This window comes from Pseudorasbora parva, chromosome 16 (genome assembly GCF_024679245.1).
Source record: "Pseudorasbora parva isolate DD20220531a chromosome 16, ASM2467924v1, whole genome shotgun sequence".
Lineage (NCBI taxonomy): Eukaryota > Metazoa > Chordata > Actinopteri > Cypriniformes > Gobionidae > Pseudorasbora > Pseudorasbora parva.
The window spans coordinates 32,695,293-32,720,212 of record NC_090187.1 but is presented as its reverse complement, the minus strand read 5'-3'; the positions used below and the strand labels follow the sequence as shown (position 1 = coordinate 32,720,212).

General features: G+C 37.3%; 1 protein-coding gene across 1 annotated transcript; it reads left to right on the top strand.

Annotated features, from left to right (window-relative positions):
• Window positions 1-573: 573 nt before the first annotated feature.
• plekhg7 (pleckstrin homology domain containing, family G (with RhoGef domain) member 7) lies at window positions 574-23,798 on the top strand. Its single transcript, XM_067419738.1, has 17 exons — window positions 574-763; window positions 2,199-2,929; window positions 5,483-5,505; window positions 8,338-8,456; window positions 9,789-9,829; window positions 10,194-10,289; window positions 11,171-11,317; window positions 11,533-11,628; window positions 11,762-11,863; window positions 13,164-13,277; window positions 14,630-14,804; window positions 17,362-17,477; window positions 18,501-18,588; window positions 18,684-18,763; window positions 21,704-21,857; window positions 22,051-22,148; window positions 22,996-23,798. Exons 2-17 carry the CDS (start codon window positions 2,318-2,320, stop codon window positions 23,104-23,106), a joined length of 2,172 nt encoding a protein of 723 aa, XP_067275839.1. The 5' UTR covers window positions 574-763; window positions 2,199-2,317; the 3' UTR covers window positions 23,107-23,798.
• Window positions 23,799-24,920: the final 1,122 nt, after the last annotated feature.

Sequence of the window (24,920 nt, the reverse complement as noted above, 5' to 3'; positions counted from 1 at the left end):
TAATGTCATTTACCATTATTGTGAGTAATAAAACAAATTATGGTATGGAATAAATAGCAGAAAAAAATAAATAATAGCCTAATAATAATAATTATAATAATAAACCATCATGAATCGACATGGACATTTCTAACAAGGTAGCTGCATGTTTTTTGAAACTGGATTTTACGATTTATAATAGCTAAGTCATCCTAATTTATGTACAACCAAAAATAATACAACGTCCAATTAAATAAATTAATAAATAAAGGTTAAGAATAACAACCTGGCTGGTCTCAGCATCAACCCTATCACGTGGTCATTGGAAGGAAAACTAAGATGCTCGACATTTGCTCACAGTTTCCATGAAGTTAAAGCTCATGTGTGACTTGACTACGACATCTGACCTGTCCGGTACCTCATTTACTTTCTTACCTAGTATCATTCTGACTAAAGAAACATGAGGACACCACCACAGTACGAGATTACACCGCACACACATATATCAACACAATACACAGCTATGCTCCACCTCCACTGACCTTAGGCGACAAGGCAGCAAAGCAAACCTCCCTCATACAATACCTGCCGAGACACAGAGCTCGTGCATGCAGTATTTTATCATAATGATTTCACTTTAAACGGAACAGGATTCTGTTGTTGCGTCTAACATTTTACGGATAAACAGCCGGTTTAAAAGTGTAGCAGAGACTTTGTACATTTGGTCCAAAAACTCTTTCCCTCAAGCAGCCCGATTCGCAGATCACCCGGGAACAACTAAGGGGTAAGTGGCACAGACGTAAAGAATAATTATAGTTATCTAACAGAGCGCCTATAAATAACTTGCTTGTCTGAAAAAGATACATTTGCGACTTGTTCGCAACGATAACCGTTTTGTTCACGGAGAAGAACTGTTAAACAAAGAACGTTAAGTCTAGGCTGTTTTGTTGCCTGTTTTTAAACAAAAGCAGTATACAAAACTTTAGTTTATTCACAAATAAAGTGGATTTATTATTAGCATCACCACTGTAAACCTATAGTTGCCGATGTGTGCTAGAGCCGGATCAGGTGCCTTTTCCCACGCTACACTGTCCCAGTGATGGTGCAAGCTTCTGTATCAAATGCACAACGACGTAAGCTGTAGGCTACATGTAGGCCAATGGTGGAAACATAGTTGGGTCATTCCTCATGAAATGTATCTTTTTTGGGTCTCGAATGGAAATGTGTGTAAACAATGACAGCGTGTCACAAACTTTTACGTTAGCCTATTGTTAAAAGCATATTTCCTAACACATCATCAACAACAACAACAACAACAAGTTGTCGTCTTTGTGTGTTCAGTCTTCCGTCATAACCCATCCTTATAATGTTAAAGTATCAGTTTACCCTATATTCTGTTCGGCTTCTTATATAATCAAAGTCAAAACAATTGATTATTGAAAAGTGAATTTGATAATGACATAGGCTACTTTATTAACGCGTTTATTTATTTTTTATGTAGGCCTAGCTTATGGAACAATTTGTTTTGTGTGTGTGTGTATATATATATATATATATATATATATATATATATATATATATATATATATATATATATATATATATATATATATGCATATATATGCCTACAGCACATATAAATAAATATACAATATGATGGACTTCAACATGAGTATCACTTTAAACATGCTGCATGATAAACTACAGACTGCCTATTGAGAATGTGGTCAAAAATAATCCTCCTGAATTGTTTTGCTTGAAAATTGCATAACGTTTAGGGGCTTTCAATGTCTGGGTGCTTAACTTCATAAGTATTGGTGAATGCAGATTAACCCATGTAATCCCATTTGTGACCAAAATTCATGTTGAACAGTTTGGAGGTTCTAAAAAGAGTTATTGAAGTATAATACACCGTTATAAACTACAAATGAAAGCGTAGGCGAATTTATGTGAATTTGAATTTTATCATTGCTTTAGATTTTTTATTTTTTTATTTATTTAACTGTATGCAAATTTCCATTGGCTCATATTGAGTAACTTTTTCAGGCAAAAAATGCAAGTTGTTTCATTGGGTTATCTAAGGGATACAAACTCATGTGCTGGTGAAATTTTGGGATTAAATAAACTAAGGGTTTAAAATGGTCATACTGTACACGACTAGTTCTACAAGAGTTGACATAAACATAGTGGGTGGCTTCTAATCCTTTCTTGCTTTCCAGAAGCTCCAGAGAAATGGATTTTAGGATTGGACACATTTTTGTGGGAATGACTCAAGCGAAACCTGCATCTCATTCTTAAATAGTCGTCTGTTGTTGGATATAATGCTGGATTACTCACGATGACTGAGTTGAATTATCCTTTCATAAGCGAAAACGGGAAAGAAGTGGATAAAACTTTGGACTGGAGTAGTTATATAGACTGGCATGCGAGGAAAACGGTCAAAGGGACGGATGCACAGACTCAAACCCAAAGTATGCAAAGCGAGGAAAAAGACACACAAACGGCTAGTCCTTTCATAATGCGGATAGATTTAGGAAGGACGTCGTCCAGACTGAGGTACGGTTCCCTCACGGAGTCTGATGGTGTGCCCGCACATTTATTCCAGTTTGATAGACAAGCCCCGGCCCGCATCTCCACGTCCCCCACTCTGAGGAGGATGAGGAGTACGAGAATCCCCTACCGAGAGCCAAACAAGGTGGACGGTCCTTTAGGAGAAGAGTCTTCCACTCCGACAAGTCCCCTTTCTCCATTATTCCGTCAGATATCTCCGCTGGCTGTTCAATTGGATGGCGAGAGCGGGAACTTTGAATCTTCAGTGATTCATGGGAAAATCAGATCACACAGATCAAAGACCATCGACAATGGTGTCATTTGCAAAAGCAAATTGTCTCGTGATTCAAAAGAACCTGTTTCTGATGACAATGAGAGCTCCACTGATGACAACGAGCAGGTATATATCTTTAAAACTATACAGGCTTTGCATTTCTAACCCTAAATATATCTGAACATGTAATTATAAAGACTTTATTGAAACATCGCGCTCTAAAATACTTCATTCTGATTGGTCAGATGCGCTATCTAGTATTCCGACGTATTGTCAAATTACAATGATGTATATCAGACTGCTCATTCAGATAAAAACTTTACTTTCAGGCTTGGTATTACTGTAATATTGTTACAGTGTTTTTCTAAGCCAGTGTTTTTTTTTATAGCTTTTTAGCAAAATATTAAGGTAATATGAAAGTAAATGTAATTTTAGTTTATTTTTTAGCTTTATTCCAATTAACAAACATGTTCTTAATAGATTTAGTTAATCATATTATTTAGCACATGTCCTGATCACCCAGTCAGTGTTTTTCTATCTATATATTGACTATATAAATTGATAATAATCAGTTTCATATGACATGTGACGATACAATCTTTTTTTATGTGGCCGGTAAATCAAATGGCAAGAGTCTCTCCGCTCTTATCAAAGAAAGCCTCTTGTCATTCTTCTTTTACCTCCTGAGGTAAAGCTCACAATAAGAGCTTTTGACAGCAGTTGAATCAGTAGTTTCATGCATTGACAGCTTCAGACCTCTCCTCTGATGAGACTCCTTTCAGCACAGTCAGCAATCACTAAATAATGGAAGGGTTTGTGAAGAATCAAAAGTATAAAAGGGAAGCCCCATTCACTCCTTTCACACATTCATTCAAGTGTTTCCACAATGGAGTGAGATATCTTTAGATGTGAGACCTTTAGAAGTCTTTAAAAGGATAAGTTACTCAAAAATGAAAATTATCCCATAATTTACTCACCCTCAAGCCAGTGTATATGGCAATCTTCTTTCAGAAGGATACAATCGGAGTTATATTAAAAAATGACCTGGCTATTTTAAGCTTTATAATGGCAGTGAATGGTAGCCCAAAATTTGAAGGCCAAAAAAGTGTATCCATCCATTATAAAAGTAATGCATATGGCTACAGGGGGTTATTAAAGGCCTTCTTAAGTGAATTGATGGGTTTGTGTAAGAAAAATATCCATATTTAAAACTTTATAACCACTTAAACTCCATGGACCCTGTACAGGGTCCTGAATGACATCGTCATATACTTTCAATTTTAATATAAAATGCTTTCAATTTCCATATGTGGTACCATTCGATAGCTTAGAGTCTCTACTTTCTGGAGATATGGATCACTTTGGCATTTGTTTTAGACAAAGTAATGTATTTACACTAAATTACCATTTCCTCCTGGATTTGGCCTACCCAAATTGAAAAGCTTCCCATACACACATACAGTTGTCTAGGATCAAAATGTTGGTGTCATTTTACAGGAAATCCTTTGAAGTTACATTTAACACTGCTAAAAGTGATAAACATGTGAGTATAGGTTGTTGTCCCCAACACCCCCCCCCCCCCCCAAAAAAAAAAACAAATACAAAAAAAAAAAAAAAAAAAAATAGGCACTTTTTGCTTTTTTTTTAATAAATTCATTTATGAAAGTGTGTAACTCAGGCATTGTGTGCTCTAGCACCCTGCAGACCGTTTGGTTTCCAGCATATATATTTTAATGACACTGGAATATTGCATTTATATCACTGTATATGGTGGATAGAGAAGGGGGTGGTGGAGGGGGGTAGCAGGGTAGGGGAAGGGGTGGGGGAGGGGGGTCATCACTTCAGAGCCTTTTGAATAAATCTTGCATACAACATGACACAGACAAACTTCTTTTTTCCACTATTTTCTGGAATTTATTGGAAACAACTCAAATTGTCTGCAGGGTCTTAGAGCACACAGGGCCTGAGTTACACACTTTCAAAAATTAATTTATAAAAAAAAGAAGAAGAAAAAAAGCACCTACTTTTTGGGGGGATTTTTACAGCTTAGACAACCTATACTTACATGTTTATCACTTATAGCACTGTTTTATGTAACTTCGAACGATTTCCTGTAAAATTACACCAACATTTTGAACTTAGACCACTGTATGTGTGTATGGGAAGCTTTTTAATTTGGGTAGGCCAAATCCAGGCAGAAATCCCCCAAAATGGTCCCGGAGTTTAAGCGGATAAAGTAAAATATCTAGCTTCTGGCGGACCGCCTTCCATACTTACAAAAAAAAAATGTCACGCCTCAAAACTTCAAAATGCTTATGGTATGTCCAACCGTTGCGCCAGTTACGTTTTTTTCGTAAGTTGAATATGGAAGGTGATTTGGTGGAAGCTAGAGGTTTTGCTTTATAACGTGGATTACTTTTATAATGGATCGCTGCATTTTTTTGGCCAGCCATTTACTGTCATTATAAAGAGCCAGGGCTTTTTTTTAAATATAACTCTGATTGAATTTTTCTGAAATGTCATTTATAACTAAGTCTAAGATGGCTTGAGGAACACTTTAATTCACACCAGTTATATGATGAGATCCTTTGAAAATGTATATTACGCAGCTGATGACTAGTGTTTTTTTCTTCATCAAGTACTTTGCTCACGATTTGTTGTATCTGCTTTTGATTACAGGCCAAGGATCCCTGTCATAAAAGGTAGGTGAGCTGTTTCTATGTAATGCTTTGCATAAACCGTCCTCACCCAAGTCATATTTGCATGTGAACTGTAATTATGCCCTTAGTGTTCTATGGTCACTTTGTTCCATGTCAAACCAGCATTTTCTTGTTCACAAAAACTACCCGGCCGGTACTTGTTGCTCAACATCTTTTATTTGAAAAGTTGTTTCATTAATCCAGGAATTTGTTTGTGTGGAAACAACGTTTGTGGTAATGAGGCCAAAGCAGGACACTTTTTCAGTAGAGCGCCACCATGCTCACGGAGGGGTGCTGGGATAGTTCATTGTTCATTGTATTGCTGCTTTGTTAGCTGTACATGATGAACCTTTTAATGGAGAGTTATTAGAGTTCCATCATTCGGCCCTGTACGTCCCAGACAAACTCTCATTAGTGATGCTTTTCCCCCTGTCGGGCCCACTCTGCTTGGACCACGGTCCTCTTTTCAACGGTGGATAATTAGGCAGCTATTGTGCCCTTAATTACAGTATGGCAGCGTCTGATTGCAGTGCTCATCTCTGGACGGCCATTGGACGGGACAGTTATGGTAAGGGGGCATCTTTATTCCGTGGAGGTGCGAGGACAATGCCCCCTTCTTTGTGGTCGTGCTGGGGCTGGGATAGTCGGCATAGAGGGCTACTTCATTCTAGGATCGCATTGTGGATGCGCTTCTAGATAACAAGCCATTAGCAGTGACCTGTTTTTAATGTCAGTAAAAAGGAGATGCGCCGAGTGACTTTTTACTGGTAGGGTTCAGTGTACTGGCACCTGTTTCTGTTTGCACTTGCAAAAGAGAAGTTGGAAGTGTATATAGTGAACTTATAGCAGTTTTTAGCAGCCTCTGTACCTCTGAAAAGGTCTAATACAATGAAAATGACAAAGAAAAAAGTTAATAAGGAAGTTTTTGGTGGGTTCATTGTGTTAGGTACCGTGGGAATGGGTGTTCCCTTTATAATGCTGAAGAATTCATATCTCATAGCAACTTTATATGAGTCTAGTGTTTATTGGTATATGATCCTGTATTTGCTGCGATGAACACTGAACGACTGATAATAGTATCTGCAGTTGTTATTGTATTTAGTTCTTCAGTTCTTGTTCTGTTGACTTGACAAGCTAAAGCTATGTACATATATCCATCCATCCATCCATCCATCCATCCATCCATCCATCCATCCATCCATCCATCCATCCATCCATCCATCCATCCATCCATCCATCCATCCATCCCTCTAGCTTGTACTATATATGACTTCAAATGTTTAGGCCTTCACATTTCAGATAAAGATTTGTAAAGCCAACAGGCAAAGTTTGCCTTAATCAACCTTTGTTTTCTTAATGTTGTTTTAAAACAGGTTTGTATTTATTACATAGATGGAAGGTACGATTAACTCTTACTTCCAAGCTCTTATTGCTCCCCCATACCTGCATTTGAAGATTTAAGCCCCTGTAAAGTGTTTATTGACACACACCACATAGTGGCACATCATTGAGTCTCTGTACAGATGGATAGGCACAGAGCTGAGAGTGACTCAAACAAAAACCAGACTATCTAGTTGTGTGTGAAAACAGTCATAACACTGCCTAAATGCCATTAGGATTTTATGCCAAAATGTAACAGGGAAACTGAAGCAGAACAAAACAGAAATCCGCAACACGGAATTATACTCCTGTTTAATATAATGCAGTGGTAATGAACTATAATAATGATTTTGAAGTATTGGGAACTGCACAAAAGCAGAAGAGACCAACAATGTCCTTTTCTACATCACTTGCAATCCACCACTTAAGTGAGCATATTACATGTTTATTTTTTAAATTATTATTATTATTTTTTTCAAATTCAAATCTGATTTCAATTTCAATTTTTGTTATTTTCAGCACCTGATTATTGATTTAAATGTAGTTTTATTTTTTTGAACGCATTTTAGTTTAATTTGAGTAATTGTAGTTCATTGTATAATTGGTTGAAAAACCAACCTACTATATTCAGAATTATTTAGAAATAAAATAATCAAGAGTTTTACCTTTGCATTGATTTTTGCAGTTAGCGTTGGTCTTAGTTTTACCTTGGCACAACTAAGGCACAAGAGGAGAAAAAAAAACATAATTTGACATGATTAATAATGACTTCGCTCCTACGGCCGCAAGCTAAAAATCAGTGTGCTGAGCTGCTGACTTTCCAGCCCTCCTGCTGTTCTGTTCTTAACCAGTGAATATAATAATCTGTATCTTCCAATATATCCCAATGCTCATTTTACCGTTGACAAACCTGTAAATCCACCATGCAATGGTGTGAAGGTCCAGCTATTACATGGTATGGTTTTGTTCATCATCTTTGCAAAAGCAGTTCCGGCCAACTAATGCTAGCAAGGCATGTTAGAAATGTGAACATGGAATTCTTTGATTTCCTGCTAAAGCAAATCTGGCTTGAAATTTAAAAGTTTAGCATGGCTAGGCTCTGCATAAAGAGATTACTACAGCACATTGGCCAAGGTTTATCAAAACTAAAGATTAATTTACTGAAATAATTGTTTTTGGATGTCTAAGGAGCTATTGTACTATTCTGGACTGGATAAAGGTTGAACTAATTTGGCAGAATTGCAATTCACGTGCAAATCTAGCCTCTCAGCTTGTGGTGAACTTGTAGAAAGTGTTGTTATACAAATGCAAAGCAAATGCATGTTGAATGTCATGCTCTGTGGTTAACCAGCATTATTTCAGTGCGCATCCATCATGCATATTTTGAAACACTGGCTGCCTCAGGGGCTGGAATGTTCTATGAACTCACCTGTTCTCTTCTTAACTTTTTCTCAGGCTGCAGGAGAGAAGGCGGAGCTCCGTGGTTGTGAGTCTTCCTGGATTGGATGTTTCCCCTGGAGATTTGTTTGTGTCTAATGGCGCTGCTGATATTTTAAATAAATCAGCCTATTCAGGTTAGGCATGCCTCAGTCAATCATCACTCAGGGTTTAATATGAATTGCTAACATGTACTAATGTACACCAATCAGGCATATCATTATGATGGTGAATGAGGTGACATGAATTACAATGATTATCTCTTGATCTATTAGAGGGTGGGATATATTAAGGAGATGATAAAGTTGATGGGATAGAAGCATGTAAATTTGCCAAGCTTAAGGATTTAAGCAAGTTTGACAAGGGCCAAATTGTGATAGCTAGACGACTGGGTCAGAGCATCTTCAAAACTGCAACTTTTGTGGGGTTTTCCCGTTCTGGAGTGGTCAGTATCTATCAAAAGTGGTCCAAGGAAGGAGCAGTGGTGAACTGGTGACAGGGTCATGGGTGGCCAAGGCTCATTGATGCATGAGGGGAGCAAAGGTTGCCCCATATGGTCCGATCAAACAGTCGAGCTACTGTACCTTAAATTGCTCAAGAAGTTAATGCTGGTTCTGATAGTAAGGTGTCAGAATACACAATGCATCACTGTTTGTTGCGTATTGGGCTGCGTAGCCGCAGATCAGTCAGGGTGCCCATACTGACACTTGTCTACCACGAAAGCGGTAACAGTGGACACGTGAGCATCAGAACTGGACCACGGAGAAATGGAAGAAGGTGGCCTGGTCTGATTAATCACGTTTTCTTTTACATCATGTGGATGGCCGGGTGTGTGCGTCACTTACTTGGGGAACACATGGCACCAGGATGCAGTATTGGAAGAAGGCAAAACTGGCAAAGGCAGTGTGATGCTTTGGGCAGTGTTCTGCTGGGCAACCATGGGTCCTGCCATCCGTGTGAATATTACTTTGACAGATACCACGGACCCAAGCATTGTTGCAGACCATGTACACCCTTTCATGGAAACAGTATTCCCTTGTGGCTGTGACAACTTTCAGCAGGATAATGCTCCCAGCCACAAAGCAAACATGGTTCAGGAATGGTTTGAAGAGAACAACGAGTTTGAGGTGTTGACTTTTCCTCCAAATTCCCCAGATCTCAATCCAGTCGAGCATCTTGGGATGTTCTAAACAAACAAATTCATGGAGGCCCCACTTTGCAACTTACAGGATTTAAAGGATCTGTTGCCAACATCTTCGTGCCAGATAAGTCCATGGCTCAACGGGTCAGGGCTGTTTTGGACTGCAAAAGGGGGACCAACACTATTAGGATATGCTAATGTTATGCCTGGTCGGTGTATATTTACAATATTGTGTTTCATAACAAATTCTCCAAATTGCAACACTTTAACCATGTTTAGGTCTTATGTTCTGTATAAAGTTGAGCATTTTACTTTTGCTTTTTTACAGACACTAAGAAATTAAAGTGGCCCTTCTCGAGGCGCAGCACAGTAAGTGCAAATATTCCAGTATTTTAATGTTTCAATACCATCATACAAATATCTCAACCATGACGTTTTGATCTTACGCCAGTTCTGTGGCAGATACTCTGTTGTCATTTTTCAGATGCTTTGTGTCATTCGAATGATGTTTAGCACATAGTGTTCACTTTGAGATATATCAGAGATGAATGCATGCACACCTTCACCCCCAATCAATTCAATTAACAGTAAACAACAACAAAACGGGCATGTCTAACACAGCTCAAACACGTCCTGCTATCCAATCTGCACCACAGTTCGTGATCAAACACAAAGAGACCTGTTGAGGGCAGGGCAGTGCGATTGAATAAATGTGAGTGGGTTTTTCCAACAGACAAAAGGAAAAACTTGCAGCGTAGCTGACATTGACAGGTGTCTGGCTGGCATTCAGGTCCAGGAATGGAGAGACACAGACTTTCAGACATATAAGGTAGGAGCTCAAAACGGATGCATGCTATCAGTTAAAAACCACCTGAGGTCAGCTTCAGAGCACATTCCTTTTTATGCATGGCACCTTAGAAGTCCTATTATTGTCAAGTCAAGACACCCAGATGTATGGGGTAAAAAAGTTAACCAAAACTAATAACTAAAAGATATCACCATACTTCCTCTTTTGATTGATTACAATAATAATGCCAAGTATTCCTAAAAAGTTATGTTTAAATATGCAAATTAGGGATTATCTAGTATAGAAATGCAGAAATACAGAACAGAAATCTGAAAATTGGATGAAAACGATTTTACAGAGGGGATTTTGGAGTTCTCTTTTTATCGCTCCATAAATCAAAAAATATGGAAGCTTGTTTCTGCAGCGGAATAAAAATAAAAACTCTTACAATTATATTTGGATTTTTTCTTAGAATTAAGTTTATATTTCAAATTGAGACTTTATATCTTGCAATTATGACTTTATATCTATATTTCTGCATGAAATTAATATTTCCGGTAGTGTCTTGATTTAAAGGAATAGTTAACACAAAAATGAAAATTGTCGTCATTTACTGACCGTCCTATTGTTCCAAACCTGTATGAGTTTCTTTCTTCTGCTGAACACAAAAGAAGATATTTGGAAGAATGTTAGTAACCAAGCAAATAGAGCAACCATATAGTAGGAAAAAAATACTATGGTAGTGAACGGTTGCTCTATCTGCTTTGTTAAAAACATTTTTCCAAATATTTTCTTTTATGTTCAGCAGAAGAAAGAAACTCATACAGGTTTGGAACAACATGAGGGTGCGTAAATGATGACAGAATTTTCATTTTTGTCTGAACTTTCCCTTTAAATAGTCAATTGTATCTCTCCTTTTTCAGGATATGTCTTTGGAGGACTTTCTGAGTAGTCGCTCTGAGCTGGAAGCAGCAGAGAATCCAAAAGTCTACCGAAAACAGGAGGCCATTTGGGAGCTTTTCACCAGTGAATGTGTCTACTTCCTTGATCAGCTTATGGTTTTAAAAGAGGTGTGAACATTCCTTTAGAATTATTGAATGGCATGTCTTTCTGTGGAAGAGACAAATACAGTTTTTCATCGTACTTTATATCGCATGGATACAGTAACTGAAATGTACCAGTGAAATTACCTACGTATCTAACACAAATAGTTTGGCGCCATCCAACCATTTTGCCACTTTGTAGGAATAGAGCTTAAATGTGCTTGCCTTTGTGCTCCATATAGGTGTTTTTGACCACACTAACAGACATACAGATGAGAGAGTGTCTACAGGACATTGACTCCTGGAGGCTCTTTGCAAATCTTAATGAGCTCTGTCTGGTAAGGCTTCAGTGAGTTTGGTGGGAAATGTAACTGGAAATGTAACAACTGCAGTTTTTTGACTAGTCTTGAGTTATAATATAAAATATTGTTTTCACTTTTCAGTTCTCTTTTGTTTCTTACTGTATTTCAGGTTAGCTTTGGCTTCCTTACTAGTCTCTTGCGTGTCATTAAAGAGATGTGGACCAATCCAGACAGCAGTAGTACTCAATCACTTCTTGATCTCCTTAGAAAGGCAGGATACCATACCGTGTGTGTGTGTGTGTGTGTGTGTGTGTGTGTGTGTGTGTGTGTGTGTGTGTGTGTGTGTGTGTATGTGTTCAAATGTGTTTTTAAAAGAATTCTCTTTCCACACTAACTGTATGTGATTTGATCTAACTGTGTAGTTGTGTGTTAGTTTATGACACTAACTGTGTATTTGATTTAGTGTATTTGTAACTATATATTTGATTTTATTTGATCAAATATACAGTAAATGCATTTGCCATTGCCATCATTGCCATTGCAATGATGGCAAAGCTGAATTTTCAGCATCATTACTCCAGTCTTCAGTGTTACATGATCCTTCAGAAATCATTCTAATATACTGATGTTTTTGTGGAAAGAAATGTTTCAGAATGTATTGATAAATTTAAAGTTCAAAGAACAGCATATATTTGAAGTCCTACTTTAGTTTAGGTTCTAATTCTCAGTATTAACTAACTATTAACTACTAACTACAAATTTTGCCTTAATAAACTCTTAATTACTGCTTATTAATAGTAAGTAAGGTAGTTAGGTAGAATTAAAGGATGTAGAATATGGTCATGCAGAATAAGGCATTAATATGTGCTTCATAAGTACTAATAAAGAGCCAATATCCTAAGCTTCTTTCACACTGCGATTCCGGCAAATACACAGATAATGCGACCCGGCATTTGTTCCCGGGCCACTAGATTTGGTCCATTCACACAGCCAGCGAAATGCCGTAATATGTGCGCTTTCACACACAACGCTTAACGCTTAACAACACAATATTACTAGGTCCCCGACCCGGGTCGAATTCGGTAATCAATGCCGGGACGTGGTTGCTTTCACACAGAAGGCGACCCGGCAATGTTCTGGGAATATTGCGGGTCCGACGTGCAGTGTGAAAGGGGCTCTAGTAATATGCATGCTAACAAGTTTTAGTTCATAGTGAGAATTGGAATCAGTTTAGAATTACTGAAAATGTTAACAAAATCTTTATCAATGTAGAATACTCATACAATCTAAAAAAAAAATTGCTCATAGAAATGGGAAGTCACGGTCAGTGACCTTTAAACATAATGTATAACTGCCCAAACACACACACACAAGATCTAACCCCTGAGCTATGTTGTGCTTACATAATGTATTATTATGTCAGACATTTAGCAAATGATTGTTTTAGAAAACCAAAAAACTGAACGCCACTAAACTTTTGTTCCTTATTTGCTGAAAGATAACAGCACTTTTTCTCTATTGTTCATTGTTCTCTTCTGATCACTCTCCCATATTGACTGTTGACTTTACAGGCGTTTGGTGAGAGCATTTGCCATTGTCTACAGAAGTACTGCCTGAATTACAGTACAGCCATCTTTTATCTGGACAGCCTGAAGCTCAGGGAGGACTTTGCCTTTTTCCTGAAGGTAATTGTGGCAAGATTTGATATGATAAATCAGGGCTTGGTCTCAATGAACTGACAAGATCTAGGGAATAGGGCAAATGTTACCACATGAGGTTCGGGCCACTGCAAGGTGGTTGTCAGAGATCCATAGCTTCTCACGCAGGAACATAGTGACCAGTTTGCGTGTGAAAAAGCAGTTGACTCAGCTACTTTCCCTCTCTTACGTCATCATGTATTTGAGGCCGGTGTATCTCAAATAGTAAAATAATATTCCTTTCTTTGTGTGTGTGTGTGTGTGTGTGTGTGTGTGTGCGTGTGTGCGTGTGTGCGCGCAGTTCATGCTTATATCCACCGATCATGCGGGCCAAGTAATAAAAAAATAATATTCCAATCAATCAATCGCAGGTGGATGAGGAATAAATCATTGTGTTTGTTTGATGATGTTAACAAGTAGCCTGACAAGCCAGACCCACATCAAGATGTTTGGTCTGGAAACTCACCATAGACAGGGCTCAATACGAGGGGCGGGATAAACGGTTGTCTTTCAGACTCCCTCTGCACGTGATAGGATAACGCTACCACCAACCAGAGCAACAAAGGTGAAACAGAGCTCGTTGATAGATTAAACATTCGCCGTGTCCGGTCAGCAAAACCCTGAACACATCTTCCCTTCTTAAGAATGACTTCAGTGCCGTTCTTTGTTCTTTTCTCAGAGAAAAGCTTAACTCCAAGTCTTCCAGAATCGCAGTCAAAGCTGATTCGAAAGACCGCCGCCGTTCGCCAGTTTCTGTGTTTACTAGAAGCAGGCAAACGCAACTCAGCCGTCGTCATTATGGCCCCGCCTACAGACTCTATACACGATGTGATTGGTCCGGCAAGAGTTAGGGGAATACAGCTCAGAAGGCTATTGAGAGTTCCTCAGACGACACTCGCAGGCAGATTAAATTTGCTGCCGCTAGGGTGCGTCTAGATTTCTAGGCTAGGTAACGAGCCCTGTGATCCAGAGAATCATTCCGGTTGCCGCTTTCAAAACAATCTCTCCCTCATGTGAACTGAACTGACAGCGGAGCTGATGCTCATTAAATATGCAAATCTTATCCAATCCTAGCCGTGGGCGTTTACTTCCAAGTCTCCAGTGCGGCACACCCATCAAAACCCAGCCTTTTGGAGAGAGCCTCAAAACCAGTGTAAAAAATAGCCTATTACTTATTGGTTATGATGTTTTTGAATGTAAAAAACACACAAACATTATTAGCTGACCTCAACAGTATAAAAAGTAAAAAAAAGCCAGTTCATGACACATTTAAAACTGCATGATACGGGCACTTTAATACTATATCTTTCTTCCTATCCTTTACTCTTTCTCTCATCCAGTGGTGTGAACGTAACGAGCAGTGCCGTCGGCTGCAGTTGAAGGATCTGCTGGTCATTCCTTTGCAAAGGCTTACACGTTACCCTCTGCTGTTGAAGAACATTGGGAAGAGGAGTTGCTCGGAGGCCGAGGAGAACACCATACAGAGCATCGTGGATCTTGTTGACAGAGCCATCTGTAAGTCAATGGCATTACTGTGACAGTTGAAAGTACGGATGCACGATATGAAAATCCCAATGCCAATAAGCAGAAAATTATTTTCATGTTATGGCTGATAACTGTTAAATGACAGACGTTAAAATTAAAAAAAAAAAAAAAAAAAAAAATAGTAGTATTAAAACTAAAATAAGTATTTTTAAATATTTTTTTGCTAAATATTACTTTGAGAAGTTATGTCAATTTAGTATTTTTAATAATGAACATTAAGGGATATTGATATTTTATATTATTTTGTCTGAATAAATTAAAAATCAAACATGAAATAATAATAGTAAAAAATGCTACAAGTGAATTTAAGCATCACAAAATGAAAATGTATAATATTTAAAATGAATTGATGTGACATTAACTTTTATGTGAACATTAAAGATGAGTGGAAGGAAGGGAGCATGCTTATAATAATAATATTATTAAATATATATATATAAAAAAATATATTGTTTAAAATCATTTAATAAGCAATACTTGAAAGTTGTCACGTTCTACAGTTACACTGCTTTGTTTCTCATATGACGATGCTTTGATCTCGTGTAAAACGTTCATGTCAAAGCAGTAATTAGAAGCAGTGAAAGGTGACTTTTCCTGTTCTCACAGAGAAGCTGTTTGTGAGGTGTGTAGTGACAACCACTGTGAGAAAAAGTATGCAATGACAGCTGCAAAATCAGTGTAAAAGACAGAGCTATTTTTGGTTCAAAGATTTGAGCCCAAACAGTTGAAAATATGCCATGTTTTAGTTAGTGTCGTGTGAAAGCCCAGTAATCTTTTGTGAAGCATTACACACCCTGTCATAAATCCATCACCTAACCATTACCATTACATAAAATCCAAGTACCTGTTTTGATAAGGAAATGAGATTAATACATCTTCTGTGTGTTCATGCATTCTTGTTCGCCCTTTCATCTGTTAAAATATTCTTATTTTAATTTGTTGTTTATAAAATTCAATAAATAAAAAAGTCTATAATTATTTATTAAAATATATAATTTCCTAAAACAATTTTTGTTGTTGTTGCTATTAACACACAACAAAGTCTGTTCTTATATTTAGTCATTTTAAAGACAAAACATTATTTTGAAACATATGTATGATGATATTCATTTAACTTTCAATTAAAAAAAATGCAGTTCAACAAAAAAAAGCATCATGATCATGAAGCTTGTTTGTGTCAAAATAAAAAAGGTAATTGCAACTTTATATTTCGCAATTCTGATTTTATGACATGCAATTGTGAGTTATTTACGGAAGCCCTGAACTGAAAAGTTAAACAAACAAACAAACAAACAAAAAATCTAGATTTTCGAGATTAAAGTCAAAATATTTCATGATTAAAGTCGCAATATGTTGAGAATAAAGTCAAAATATATTTTGAGTTTAATTCGAAATATTTCAACTTTAGTCTCAAAATATATTTTAAATTATTTTGTCTGAATAAAAAAAAAAAAAACACGAAATAATAGTACAAAATGCTACAAGTGAATTTAAGCATCACAAAATTATAATTTGTAACATTTAAAATGAATTGATGTCACTTTTATGTGAACATTAAGATTTTATTTGTTATTATTTTAATTTTTTCAGGACTTCCGTAGTAATTAACTTGAAATGGTAAGAAATAAAGTAAGAATTGCAGGATATAAACTCGCAATTCAAACTGCAATTATACAATTCTTACCTTTTTTGCAGTTGCGAGTTTTTAACATAATTCTGACTTTTTTCTTGTAAATGTGTTGTGTATATCTCACATAAAGATAACTGTGACTTTCTAACTCACAATTCAGACTTTTCTTCCCCCTCAGAATTGTAAGTTTATATCTCACAATTTGGGCTTTATGACGTATGAGTCAAGTTACGAGTTTATAACTCACACTTCTGACATTTTTTTTCTGAGAATTATGAAATATAAACTCGCAATTGTGAGGGGAAAAAAGTCTGAATTGTGAGTTAGAAAATCACAGTTATCTTTTTTTTGTGCTTTTTATTCCTTGGCAGAAACAAACTTCCATAGAAATTGTATTTCCTAATTTCTCTGGCATGTTTGTTGTGATGGTACTGATTGCATTTGACTTGTTGACCTGCTCCAGGGCTGATTTATGGCTAGACAGGCATGACATAAATAATAATACTCATCTTCTATAGAAAAGCAGATTTCTTAATCCAAAACATTTCAACACACTTTATGACGCCGTTTAACCGATATACGGGTGTGTGTATAAATCTTCCTGGTGACTTTCAGTTGTCTGATGGGTGTGGGGTTCAAACAACATGAATGTTTGTCATTGTTGATGAAAGAGTCTTTACTTGGCACGTAATAGGAAGAATCTAGAATTTAAATAAAGTCGATTGTCTCCAACTGAACAACCAAAAACAGGATCTGTGGTTGTACAAAAGCAGTAATGTTTGTTTTGGGGAGGTGTGGATTAACGCACGGAACCTTTCATAGCCAACCACCTACGTGTGGGCTGATGATACAAGAAGTTACCCACCCAAATTTCTCTCCCTCTCTGTCTCTGCACAGATGATCTTGAAGGAAAAGTAAAGTGGTTGGACAACTACCAGAAGGTGAAGCAGCTGAAGGAATCTCTAGTGTGGCTTCCTGTGTGGGAGCGAGACAAGAGGTCGCATGTTCCCGAGGTCTGTGTTCCCTGTAAACACACACTATATTTAAAAGCACAGTATGTACGTTTCGCCGCTAAAGGTCGCTTATTCAAAACAATAACAAAGGCATAGCTTGATGAAGCTGTGGAATCATTGGGAGTTGTCGTCTTCACCTCCACAGCCGATGGACGGGACTCGGGCAGAAGTCATGTTCATGGATGAGCTAATGTATTTAAGTTTTATTAACGTTATTGAGGTATGAAGCAGGGCGGGCCGAGAGCCTGGGACATTTTACGCTGTTTTTATTATGCTTATAGGTCGCTGCCGCTCCTTTCATTGTATATTTTACAAACAAAGTTACTTTTAACGTCCGCCTCCTTCGTCCCTGAACTTGAACATTGTTACAGTTACATTTGATCACTTAAATTCCCATTATATTAATGAAATCTAATGAAACGGCTGCAATTGCTGAATTACTACTCATACAGGTCACAACTGTGGGATAACGCTGCGCTGCAATCATACTAAAAATACACCGGAGTGTGTTGAAAGTTACAACGTTACTCTGTGTGTTCACACGGTGGCTAGTATGAGACCCTCATTGCACACTGCAGTAAGCTAGATCGATATTAAAATATATATTAATAAAAGCTGGATGACTTGTGTTGCTAAATGACATGCACTTTGTTTTTAAATATATTGTATGGTGGGGAAAATGCGTCATTACTGTTACTACAAATAAAGTTCTTTCTGATTATGCTATGTTAGACACTTGACAAAATAGTGTCTTTGAGGCATGGCACAAGTATGTTATTCTCAGTAAATAAATAAGGTGAGCGACTCGGTGTTAAAAGAGCTGATTTCTCTGGATTTAAACATTGTTGGAATCATTTGGTACAATGCAAGCACAAGTCACAATATATAACATTTTTCTAATGGCTTTAGGATATTTAAATCCGAAAATCTTACATACTGTGCCTTTAAAAATCACTTTAGCTCTGCTGACTTATTTGAACTGTGTTCATTGAGATTTAATGCCGCACGTTTGATCCTTCAAAGAATCTGAAGCACTTGCTAAAAGCTGTAACCCTGGAGAACCTGGTGTCTCACCGTAGTCTTCTGCATGATGGGAAGCTCATTCTTATAGGTCAGATGGCTAAAGCCGTTTTTCTCATTGGTCCACTTATGCATTCAGGATGGTTGTGTAATGTGAACTGACATTATTTATTCTTTTGCACATAGAAAATGCAAAGTTGCACGAGGTCTACCTATTTCTTTTTGACGAATTCCTTCTAATCACGAAGATCAAGAGGAGCAAAAAGGTACGGTTATGTATGATTTTTGAGGTTGAATATAAAGATTCAAGGAAAGTGTGATCGTTGTTTGGTGTTATTACTGTAGAAGGCCTCGCAGCCCTGCCTCAGTTGACATAAATCAGAGCATGGGTGACGTGTACGAGCGTGTGGTGTGACGGTAATGTGAAAATGGATTTGTTGATTCTGTCTGGGAGGGATTTATTGATTCAAGTCATTACTACCTTTTACACGCCAAGGTTGACAAAAGAAGACAGATCATCTGTAGTGTTCTGATCATCGTAGTGTTCTGACTACTGTAAATGGAGATTAAAAGTTCCAATATATCTATATAAATAAATTTGATCTTTTATATGCGATGCTATTAGATTCACAATGATCAAAAAAATTATAGCATTCAAAGGTTTGGGTTTAGTACATTTTTTTTATTTAAAATAAATTTATATTTACTCAGCAGTTATTGCATTAAATTAACTTTCTATTTTGTAAAGTATCCAAAGAAAACGTTATACCAAGCAGCATTTTATATATATATATTTTTTACTTTTATTATAAGATATTTCTTAAAGCAGCTCTAGGTAACTTTTCAACCTTCCTAATATATTTTTTAAGACTCTTGTGATGATAAATCGACTTACAATAGGTTGAATGACACATCTGCCATAGCCTGATGGGGTCTGTATCGTTTTTAATCGTACTTTTAAACTTCGGGTTTGGGGTAGTAACCCGAGAACAAAAAGAACTACAAAATTCGACTGCTTTACGGCATATACGTCACTTCCACCAACACCCACACTTCCTTAAATTCGGACGTGCGAGCCCAACTTTGTTCTTCGGATTATATAGTCATGTCCGAAGCAGCACAGACAAATTAGAAAGAAAAGGTTTTGTTGGAGGAAAGCAATAAGAGGAAACGAAAAAGTGATAGGATTAAAGGCAGGACGAGAATCAACATTGGACCAGCGTTTGCTCGTCGGCGTGAGCTGAAGGAGTTGTGCCCGACCGATGCTGTCCTGCTTGTTACGGTGAGCTACCACTCAAACATTGAACTGAAGTATCATATAGATTCTGGAAAACGCTAACCAATAGACTACTATAATGACGCTGGCTTGTAAACGTGAGCATCGTGATTATTTGGCGTTTGAAAAAAATAAAACCCATGAAATTATATTCATATGACATGCTGAAACATACCACTGACTGTAACGTTACCTGGGATGAAGACATTTCACACGCGACGCCAAAAGAACTCTGAACTCCTCCTGCAGTTTTCAGTGGAACTGTTAGTGCTGCACCGACCCGCGGACGCTTTTATGAAGTTATTTGGCCCGCACTGCACCACGGTATATATTTTTACAACCCGCCGCGCACCCGCGACCATTAAATAGACATACGGGGTCCGCGGGTTATGAGACGACCCGCGCATCACTAGTTCAGGGCTATCAGGGTTGTCATGTCAACAAATGCACGCGCGATGGCATCCCCTGTTGTAGGATGACAGATCTTACGACAGTAGTTGAGGACATTATTTTTTCCAAACTGTAGGGGGACCCCGAGAGCAAAAGTAGCCAAGTGCTGCTTTAAGCAGCTTATCAGCATATTAGATGATTTTTTGAAGGATCACGTGACACTAAAGACTGTAATGGCTGCTGAAAATTCAGCTTTGACATCACAGGAATAACATTACATTACATTTTTAAATATATTAAGGTAGAAAACAGTTATTTTAAATTGTAATTCTATTCCACAGTATTACTGTATATTTGTTCAAATAAATGCAGTCTTGGAGAGCAAGATAATTATTTAAAAAAAAAAAACGTTTTTTTTTTTTAGTTTTTTTAATTACAGACCCCAGACTTTTGAACAGTAGTGTACATTTACCTGGAGTTATTCAGGAGGGTGAAAGCCTTTCAATTAAATAAAATGAATAATGTAGTTTCATTATAAATGTAATACATTTTGGGCTTTTCTAAAATCTTACCAAGCTATTTTTTTTTTTTTTTATTAATTAAATTTAGTATCAGTTAACATGTAATGTATATTTATTTAATGCAGATTCCTGTTTTGGTGTGGAAAGGCCACTTTTCACAATTAGATCAATTACCAGTAAAAAAGTAGATGGATCCAAGTCCAATTCCATCCTGCATGTATTTTAACTTTAAAGCTGCAGTCCGTAACTTTTTGCACTCTAGTGGTGAATAAACAGAACTGCTTGCATCTTGCGGAAGAACATTGCAGCCGGAGCTACTTCTCTCTGTTTATGTCTATGGTGGATCACGCAGGGACTGTGCTCCTCCGCAGCGGTACCTACCAGTCTGGCCTAAAATAGTCCCAATATAAATACTTATTATAAGTGTACTATAATGATTCAGGGTAAGACAAAAACACGGTTTGGAAAATGGATTCATGTTGTTCATTCTCATTAAATCATTTTTGTAAATCTTGAACACGAAAAAAGTTATGGACAGCCGCTTTAAATATTTAGTTTCACTTGGAAACACACAGTACAATACAGAAGTAAAATGGGCTACAAATGATTTTTGTGTTGACTTTAAAGGGTTAGTTCACCCAAAAATGCAAATTCTGTCATAATTTTTTCTCCCTCATGTTGTTCCAAACCTGCATGAATTTCTTTTGTATGTATATAATGTTTGTATATAAGCAGATTTTGAGCCCCATTGACTACCATAGTAAGGAAAACATACTATGGTAGTCAATGGGTCTCAAAATCTGCTTATATACAAACATTCTTCCAAATATCTTCCTTTGTGTTCAGCAGAAGAAAGAAATTCATGCAGGTTTGGAACAACATAAGGGAGAGTAAATGATGACAGAACTTTAATTTTTGGGTGAACTAACCCTTTAAGCGAGAGTTAGCATTTGTCTATTTGAGAATGGCCAAACCTTTAAACAACTATTATCACAGGGTTGTGTGTTTTTGCATTGTAGAAGTCTGGCATAGTGGAGTCGAACCCCTTGCGTCCGGCTGCGGGCCAGGAGCTTGAGCTCTTACTGCAGGAGGGCTGTAGCTTCACTGTCTTGGACCAGCCCATCTCTCTGGACCGCCTGCAGTTAAAGAACATAGACCAGTTCAATGCCACAGGTGTTGATGACACACACAGACATACCGTCACGCATTCTTTAGGTTAAGGTCATGTAGCAGTTTTTAGTGCAGTTATGTAATCGCCTAGCAATGAATACAATTGCATTGAGGCTGAATCCATGTGATCAGCAGAACTGTTTATGACGTAGATATAAACACTGAAAGAGTGTTCACTGTTGTCTTTGAATTTCAGCATCTGGTCTTCCCAATTCGTTCATAATAATGCACCAGAATCGTTACCAGCAATGCATCGGAGTCTTCATTCTACAAGCCCAGACTGAATCTATAAAGGTGAATAGCATAGCCTGCTTATTTATGCTGGATTTCAAAACCCAGACTTTGTTTTGTTTTTTTCTCCCACCCAACACCCCTAATTCACAAGCTCAACCAGTGCTGACATGCCAAACATCATCAGGTTACTCAGTATTAATGTCACATTTACGTGACATTACATTGAATGTTCTTAGCTGATGTTTTCTTAGAAATTACAACGGCTTTTTAATCAAGAACCAGTTTTAAAAAAAGGGATAGTATATATGAAAATGTTGTCGTCATTTACTCACCTTCATGTTGCTCCAAACCTGTATGAGTTTCTTTCTCCTGTTGAACACAAAAGAAGATATTTTAAAGAATATTGGTAACCAGACAGTTGACAGCACCCATTGACTTCCATATATTTTTTTCCTACTATGGAAGACAATGGCTTCCATCAACTGTCTGGTTACATTCTTTAAAACTCTTTTTGTGTTCAACAGAAAAAAAAAGAAACTCGGTACAGGTTTGGAACAGCTTACGGGTGAGTAAATTATGACAGATTTGTAATTTGTTTGGTGAACTATCACTTTAAGAAAAGTCAGTTCACTCAGCAACAAAAAATGTAACAAAAAAAGAGTTTCCATTACATGAATAAATTACATTTTAAAAAATATTACAATAGAAAATTGTTATTTTAAATTGTAATAATATTTTACAATATTACATACATTTGTTTTTTTGTTTTTTCAAATAAATCCAGCAAAAATTGTCATGGTTATTTAAAATTGGCAATTCAGTCTAACAACAATCATATTGTAAATGTAGCTTTTAGCTCAAAGGATGCACAAAATGATATTCAAGCCGCATGTTGTGTATGTTTCAGAAAGCGTGGGTGTCTGTGATTGAGGATGCCATCAATTCTCTGCTGAACCAGGACTGTCAGCAGCCGCGGATTAAGAACTCTGCTCTTTATCTGGAGTCTTCACAGATCTAATTTATACAGAGACTTTCTGTAGAACCTCCTCCTCCAGAGAGCCAAAAGACCACTGCAATGCAGAATGCATCTCATTTACTTTTCAAGAAGAAGTTCAGCCAGAAATGAAAATTCTGTCATCATTTACTCGCCCTCGCGTCGTTCCAAACATTTGTGACTTCCTCCTACTGTGTGGAACAGATGTTTAACAGAGCACAGTACAATGGGAACTGAGGCTGTCAAGCTCTTAAAAGGACAGAAATCACCTTTGAAGTATTATGAAAGTCCTCCATATGGCTCACATTGTGCTAAACATCTTTTTTATCCCAGAAAGAAAGTAATAGAGGTTTGGAAGAAGCCAACAAACAAATATTGGGGTTGATTTTAAAGCAACATTTCCACATAACATTAATTTATTCTCTTTTTTGTGCTAAAAAGGATATAAAGCACATATGTAACTGGTGACCCAGAGCAGTTTGAAGTTCCACAAGAGGAACAGTTTTTCAATTCCCTTTTTTTGATAATGAACAATATTGCTTGTTCCTTTTGCAAATGAAGATGCTGAATTTGTGTCACATGGGCATGTTGTATTGTGGGGGAAGTGAAATGCTTAGATAAAGAACCCCTGTAGATTGCAATACAGTGTTGATAAGTTAGCAGTTGTTCACATTTGTATAAATTAAAATGTTGTGTTGGAAATAACAAGAATAATGTTTGACCATGAAAAATAAAATATTGTCAAGTTGTTTTTATACATTGTGAACAAAAGTATTTCATTTACCAATGAGTGCTAAAGGTTCATTTACACAACAATAATATATTAAAAAAAAAAAATGTCCTTCATGTTTTTCGCATATAGACAACATCTTAGTGAAAAATTATCCCCGTTCACATGGATCTGGGATAACGACAAAAACTCTGTATTAAGCTGCCAGGCCAGTAGTTGGCGATGTCACTTTGTAAAGATGCACTATGCACCTATAGACTGAACATTTAATACGCATATGCATTATGTCGCCATTTTCATGAATTCGCTTAACGTAGCGATTCGTAACGGTAAAGTTTTTAAAAACTTTAACGTAGCGATTCGTAACGGTAAACTTTTCCAAAAATGAAACATTACTCCCAAAATGCCGTTATCATGTAAATGAACATCCAAAATGCATTCCATTTTTAGTTAAAAACAGTGTCGCATAAAACTATTAAAGATGGGGAATGCTAACTTTAGCCTGCTAGCATTGATAGTATATAACTCCACTCTCCCTGCAAATCACCGTCCAAAGCCAAGCCTCCTCCAAAACACATGAACGCTCCACATTGGATTACATCATGTGTCATTCACTGCTCAGTAAACGTTACACTACATTATAGTAATACAATAACAAACGTAAACAAATGTTTATCTGACGTTTTCTTTCTGTCTGCACAGCGTACATGAACGTGCTGATGGCATATGATGTCTGTGTGAACAGGCTGCGCAGTGGCATATGATGTCTGTGTGAACAGGCTGCGCAGTGGCATATGATGTCTGTGTGAACAGGCTGCGCAGTGGCATATGTCTGTGTGAACAGGTTGCGCAGTGGCATATGATGTCTGTGTGAACAGGCTGCGCAGTGGCATATGATGTCTGTGTGAACAGGCTGCGCAGTGGCATATGATGTCTGTGTGAACAGGCTGCGCAGTGGCATATGATGTCTGTGTGAACAGGCTGCGCAGTGGCATATGATGTCTGTGTGAACAGGCTGCGCAGTGGCATATGTCTGTGTGAACAGGCAAACACAGTGGAATGCAAACACGTTGATGGAACACAATTTCATTCGGACTGAATGCTATGA

Excerpts from the sequence above, each read along its gene's own strand:
- plekhg7 (XM_067419738.1), top strand. The coding sequence starts at position 2,318 with ATGACTGAGTTGAATTATCCTTTCATAAGCGAAAACGGGAAAGAAGTG. Across the intron at positions 11,629-11,761 it reads ATCTTAATGAGCTCTGTCTG|GTTAGCTTTGGCTTCCTTAC; the intron begins GTAAGGCTTCAG and ends ACTGTATTTCAG. Across the intron at positions 21,858-22,050 it reads AGACCAGTTCAATGCCACAG|CATCTGGTCTTCCCAATTCG; the intron begins GTGTTGATGACA and ends TTTGAATTTCAG.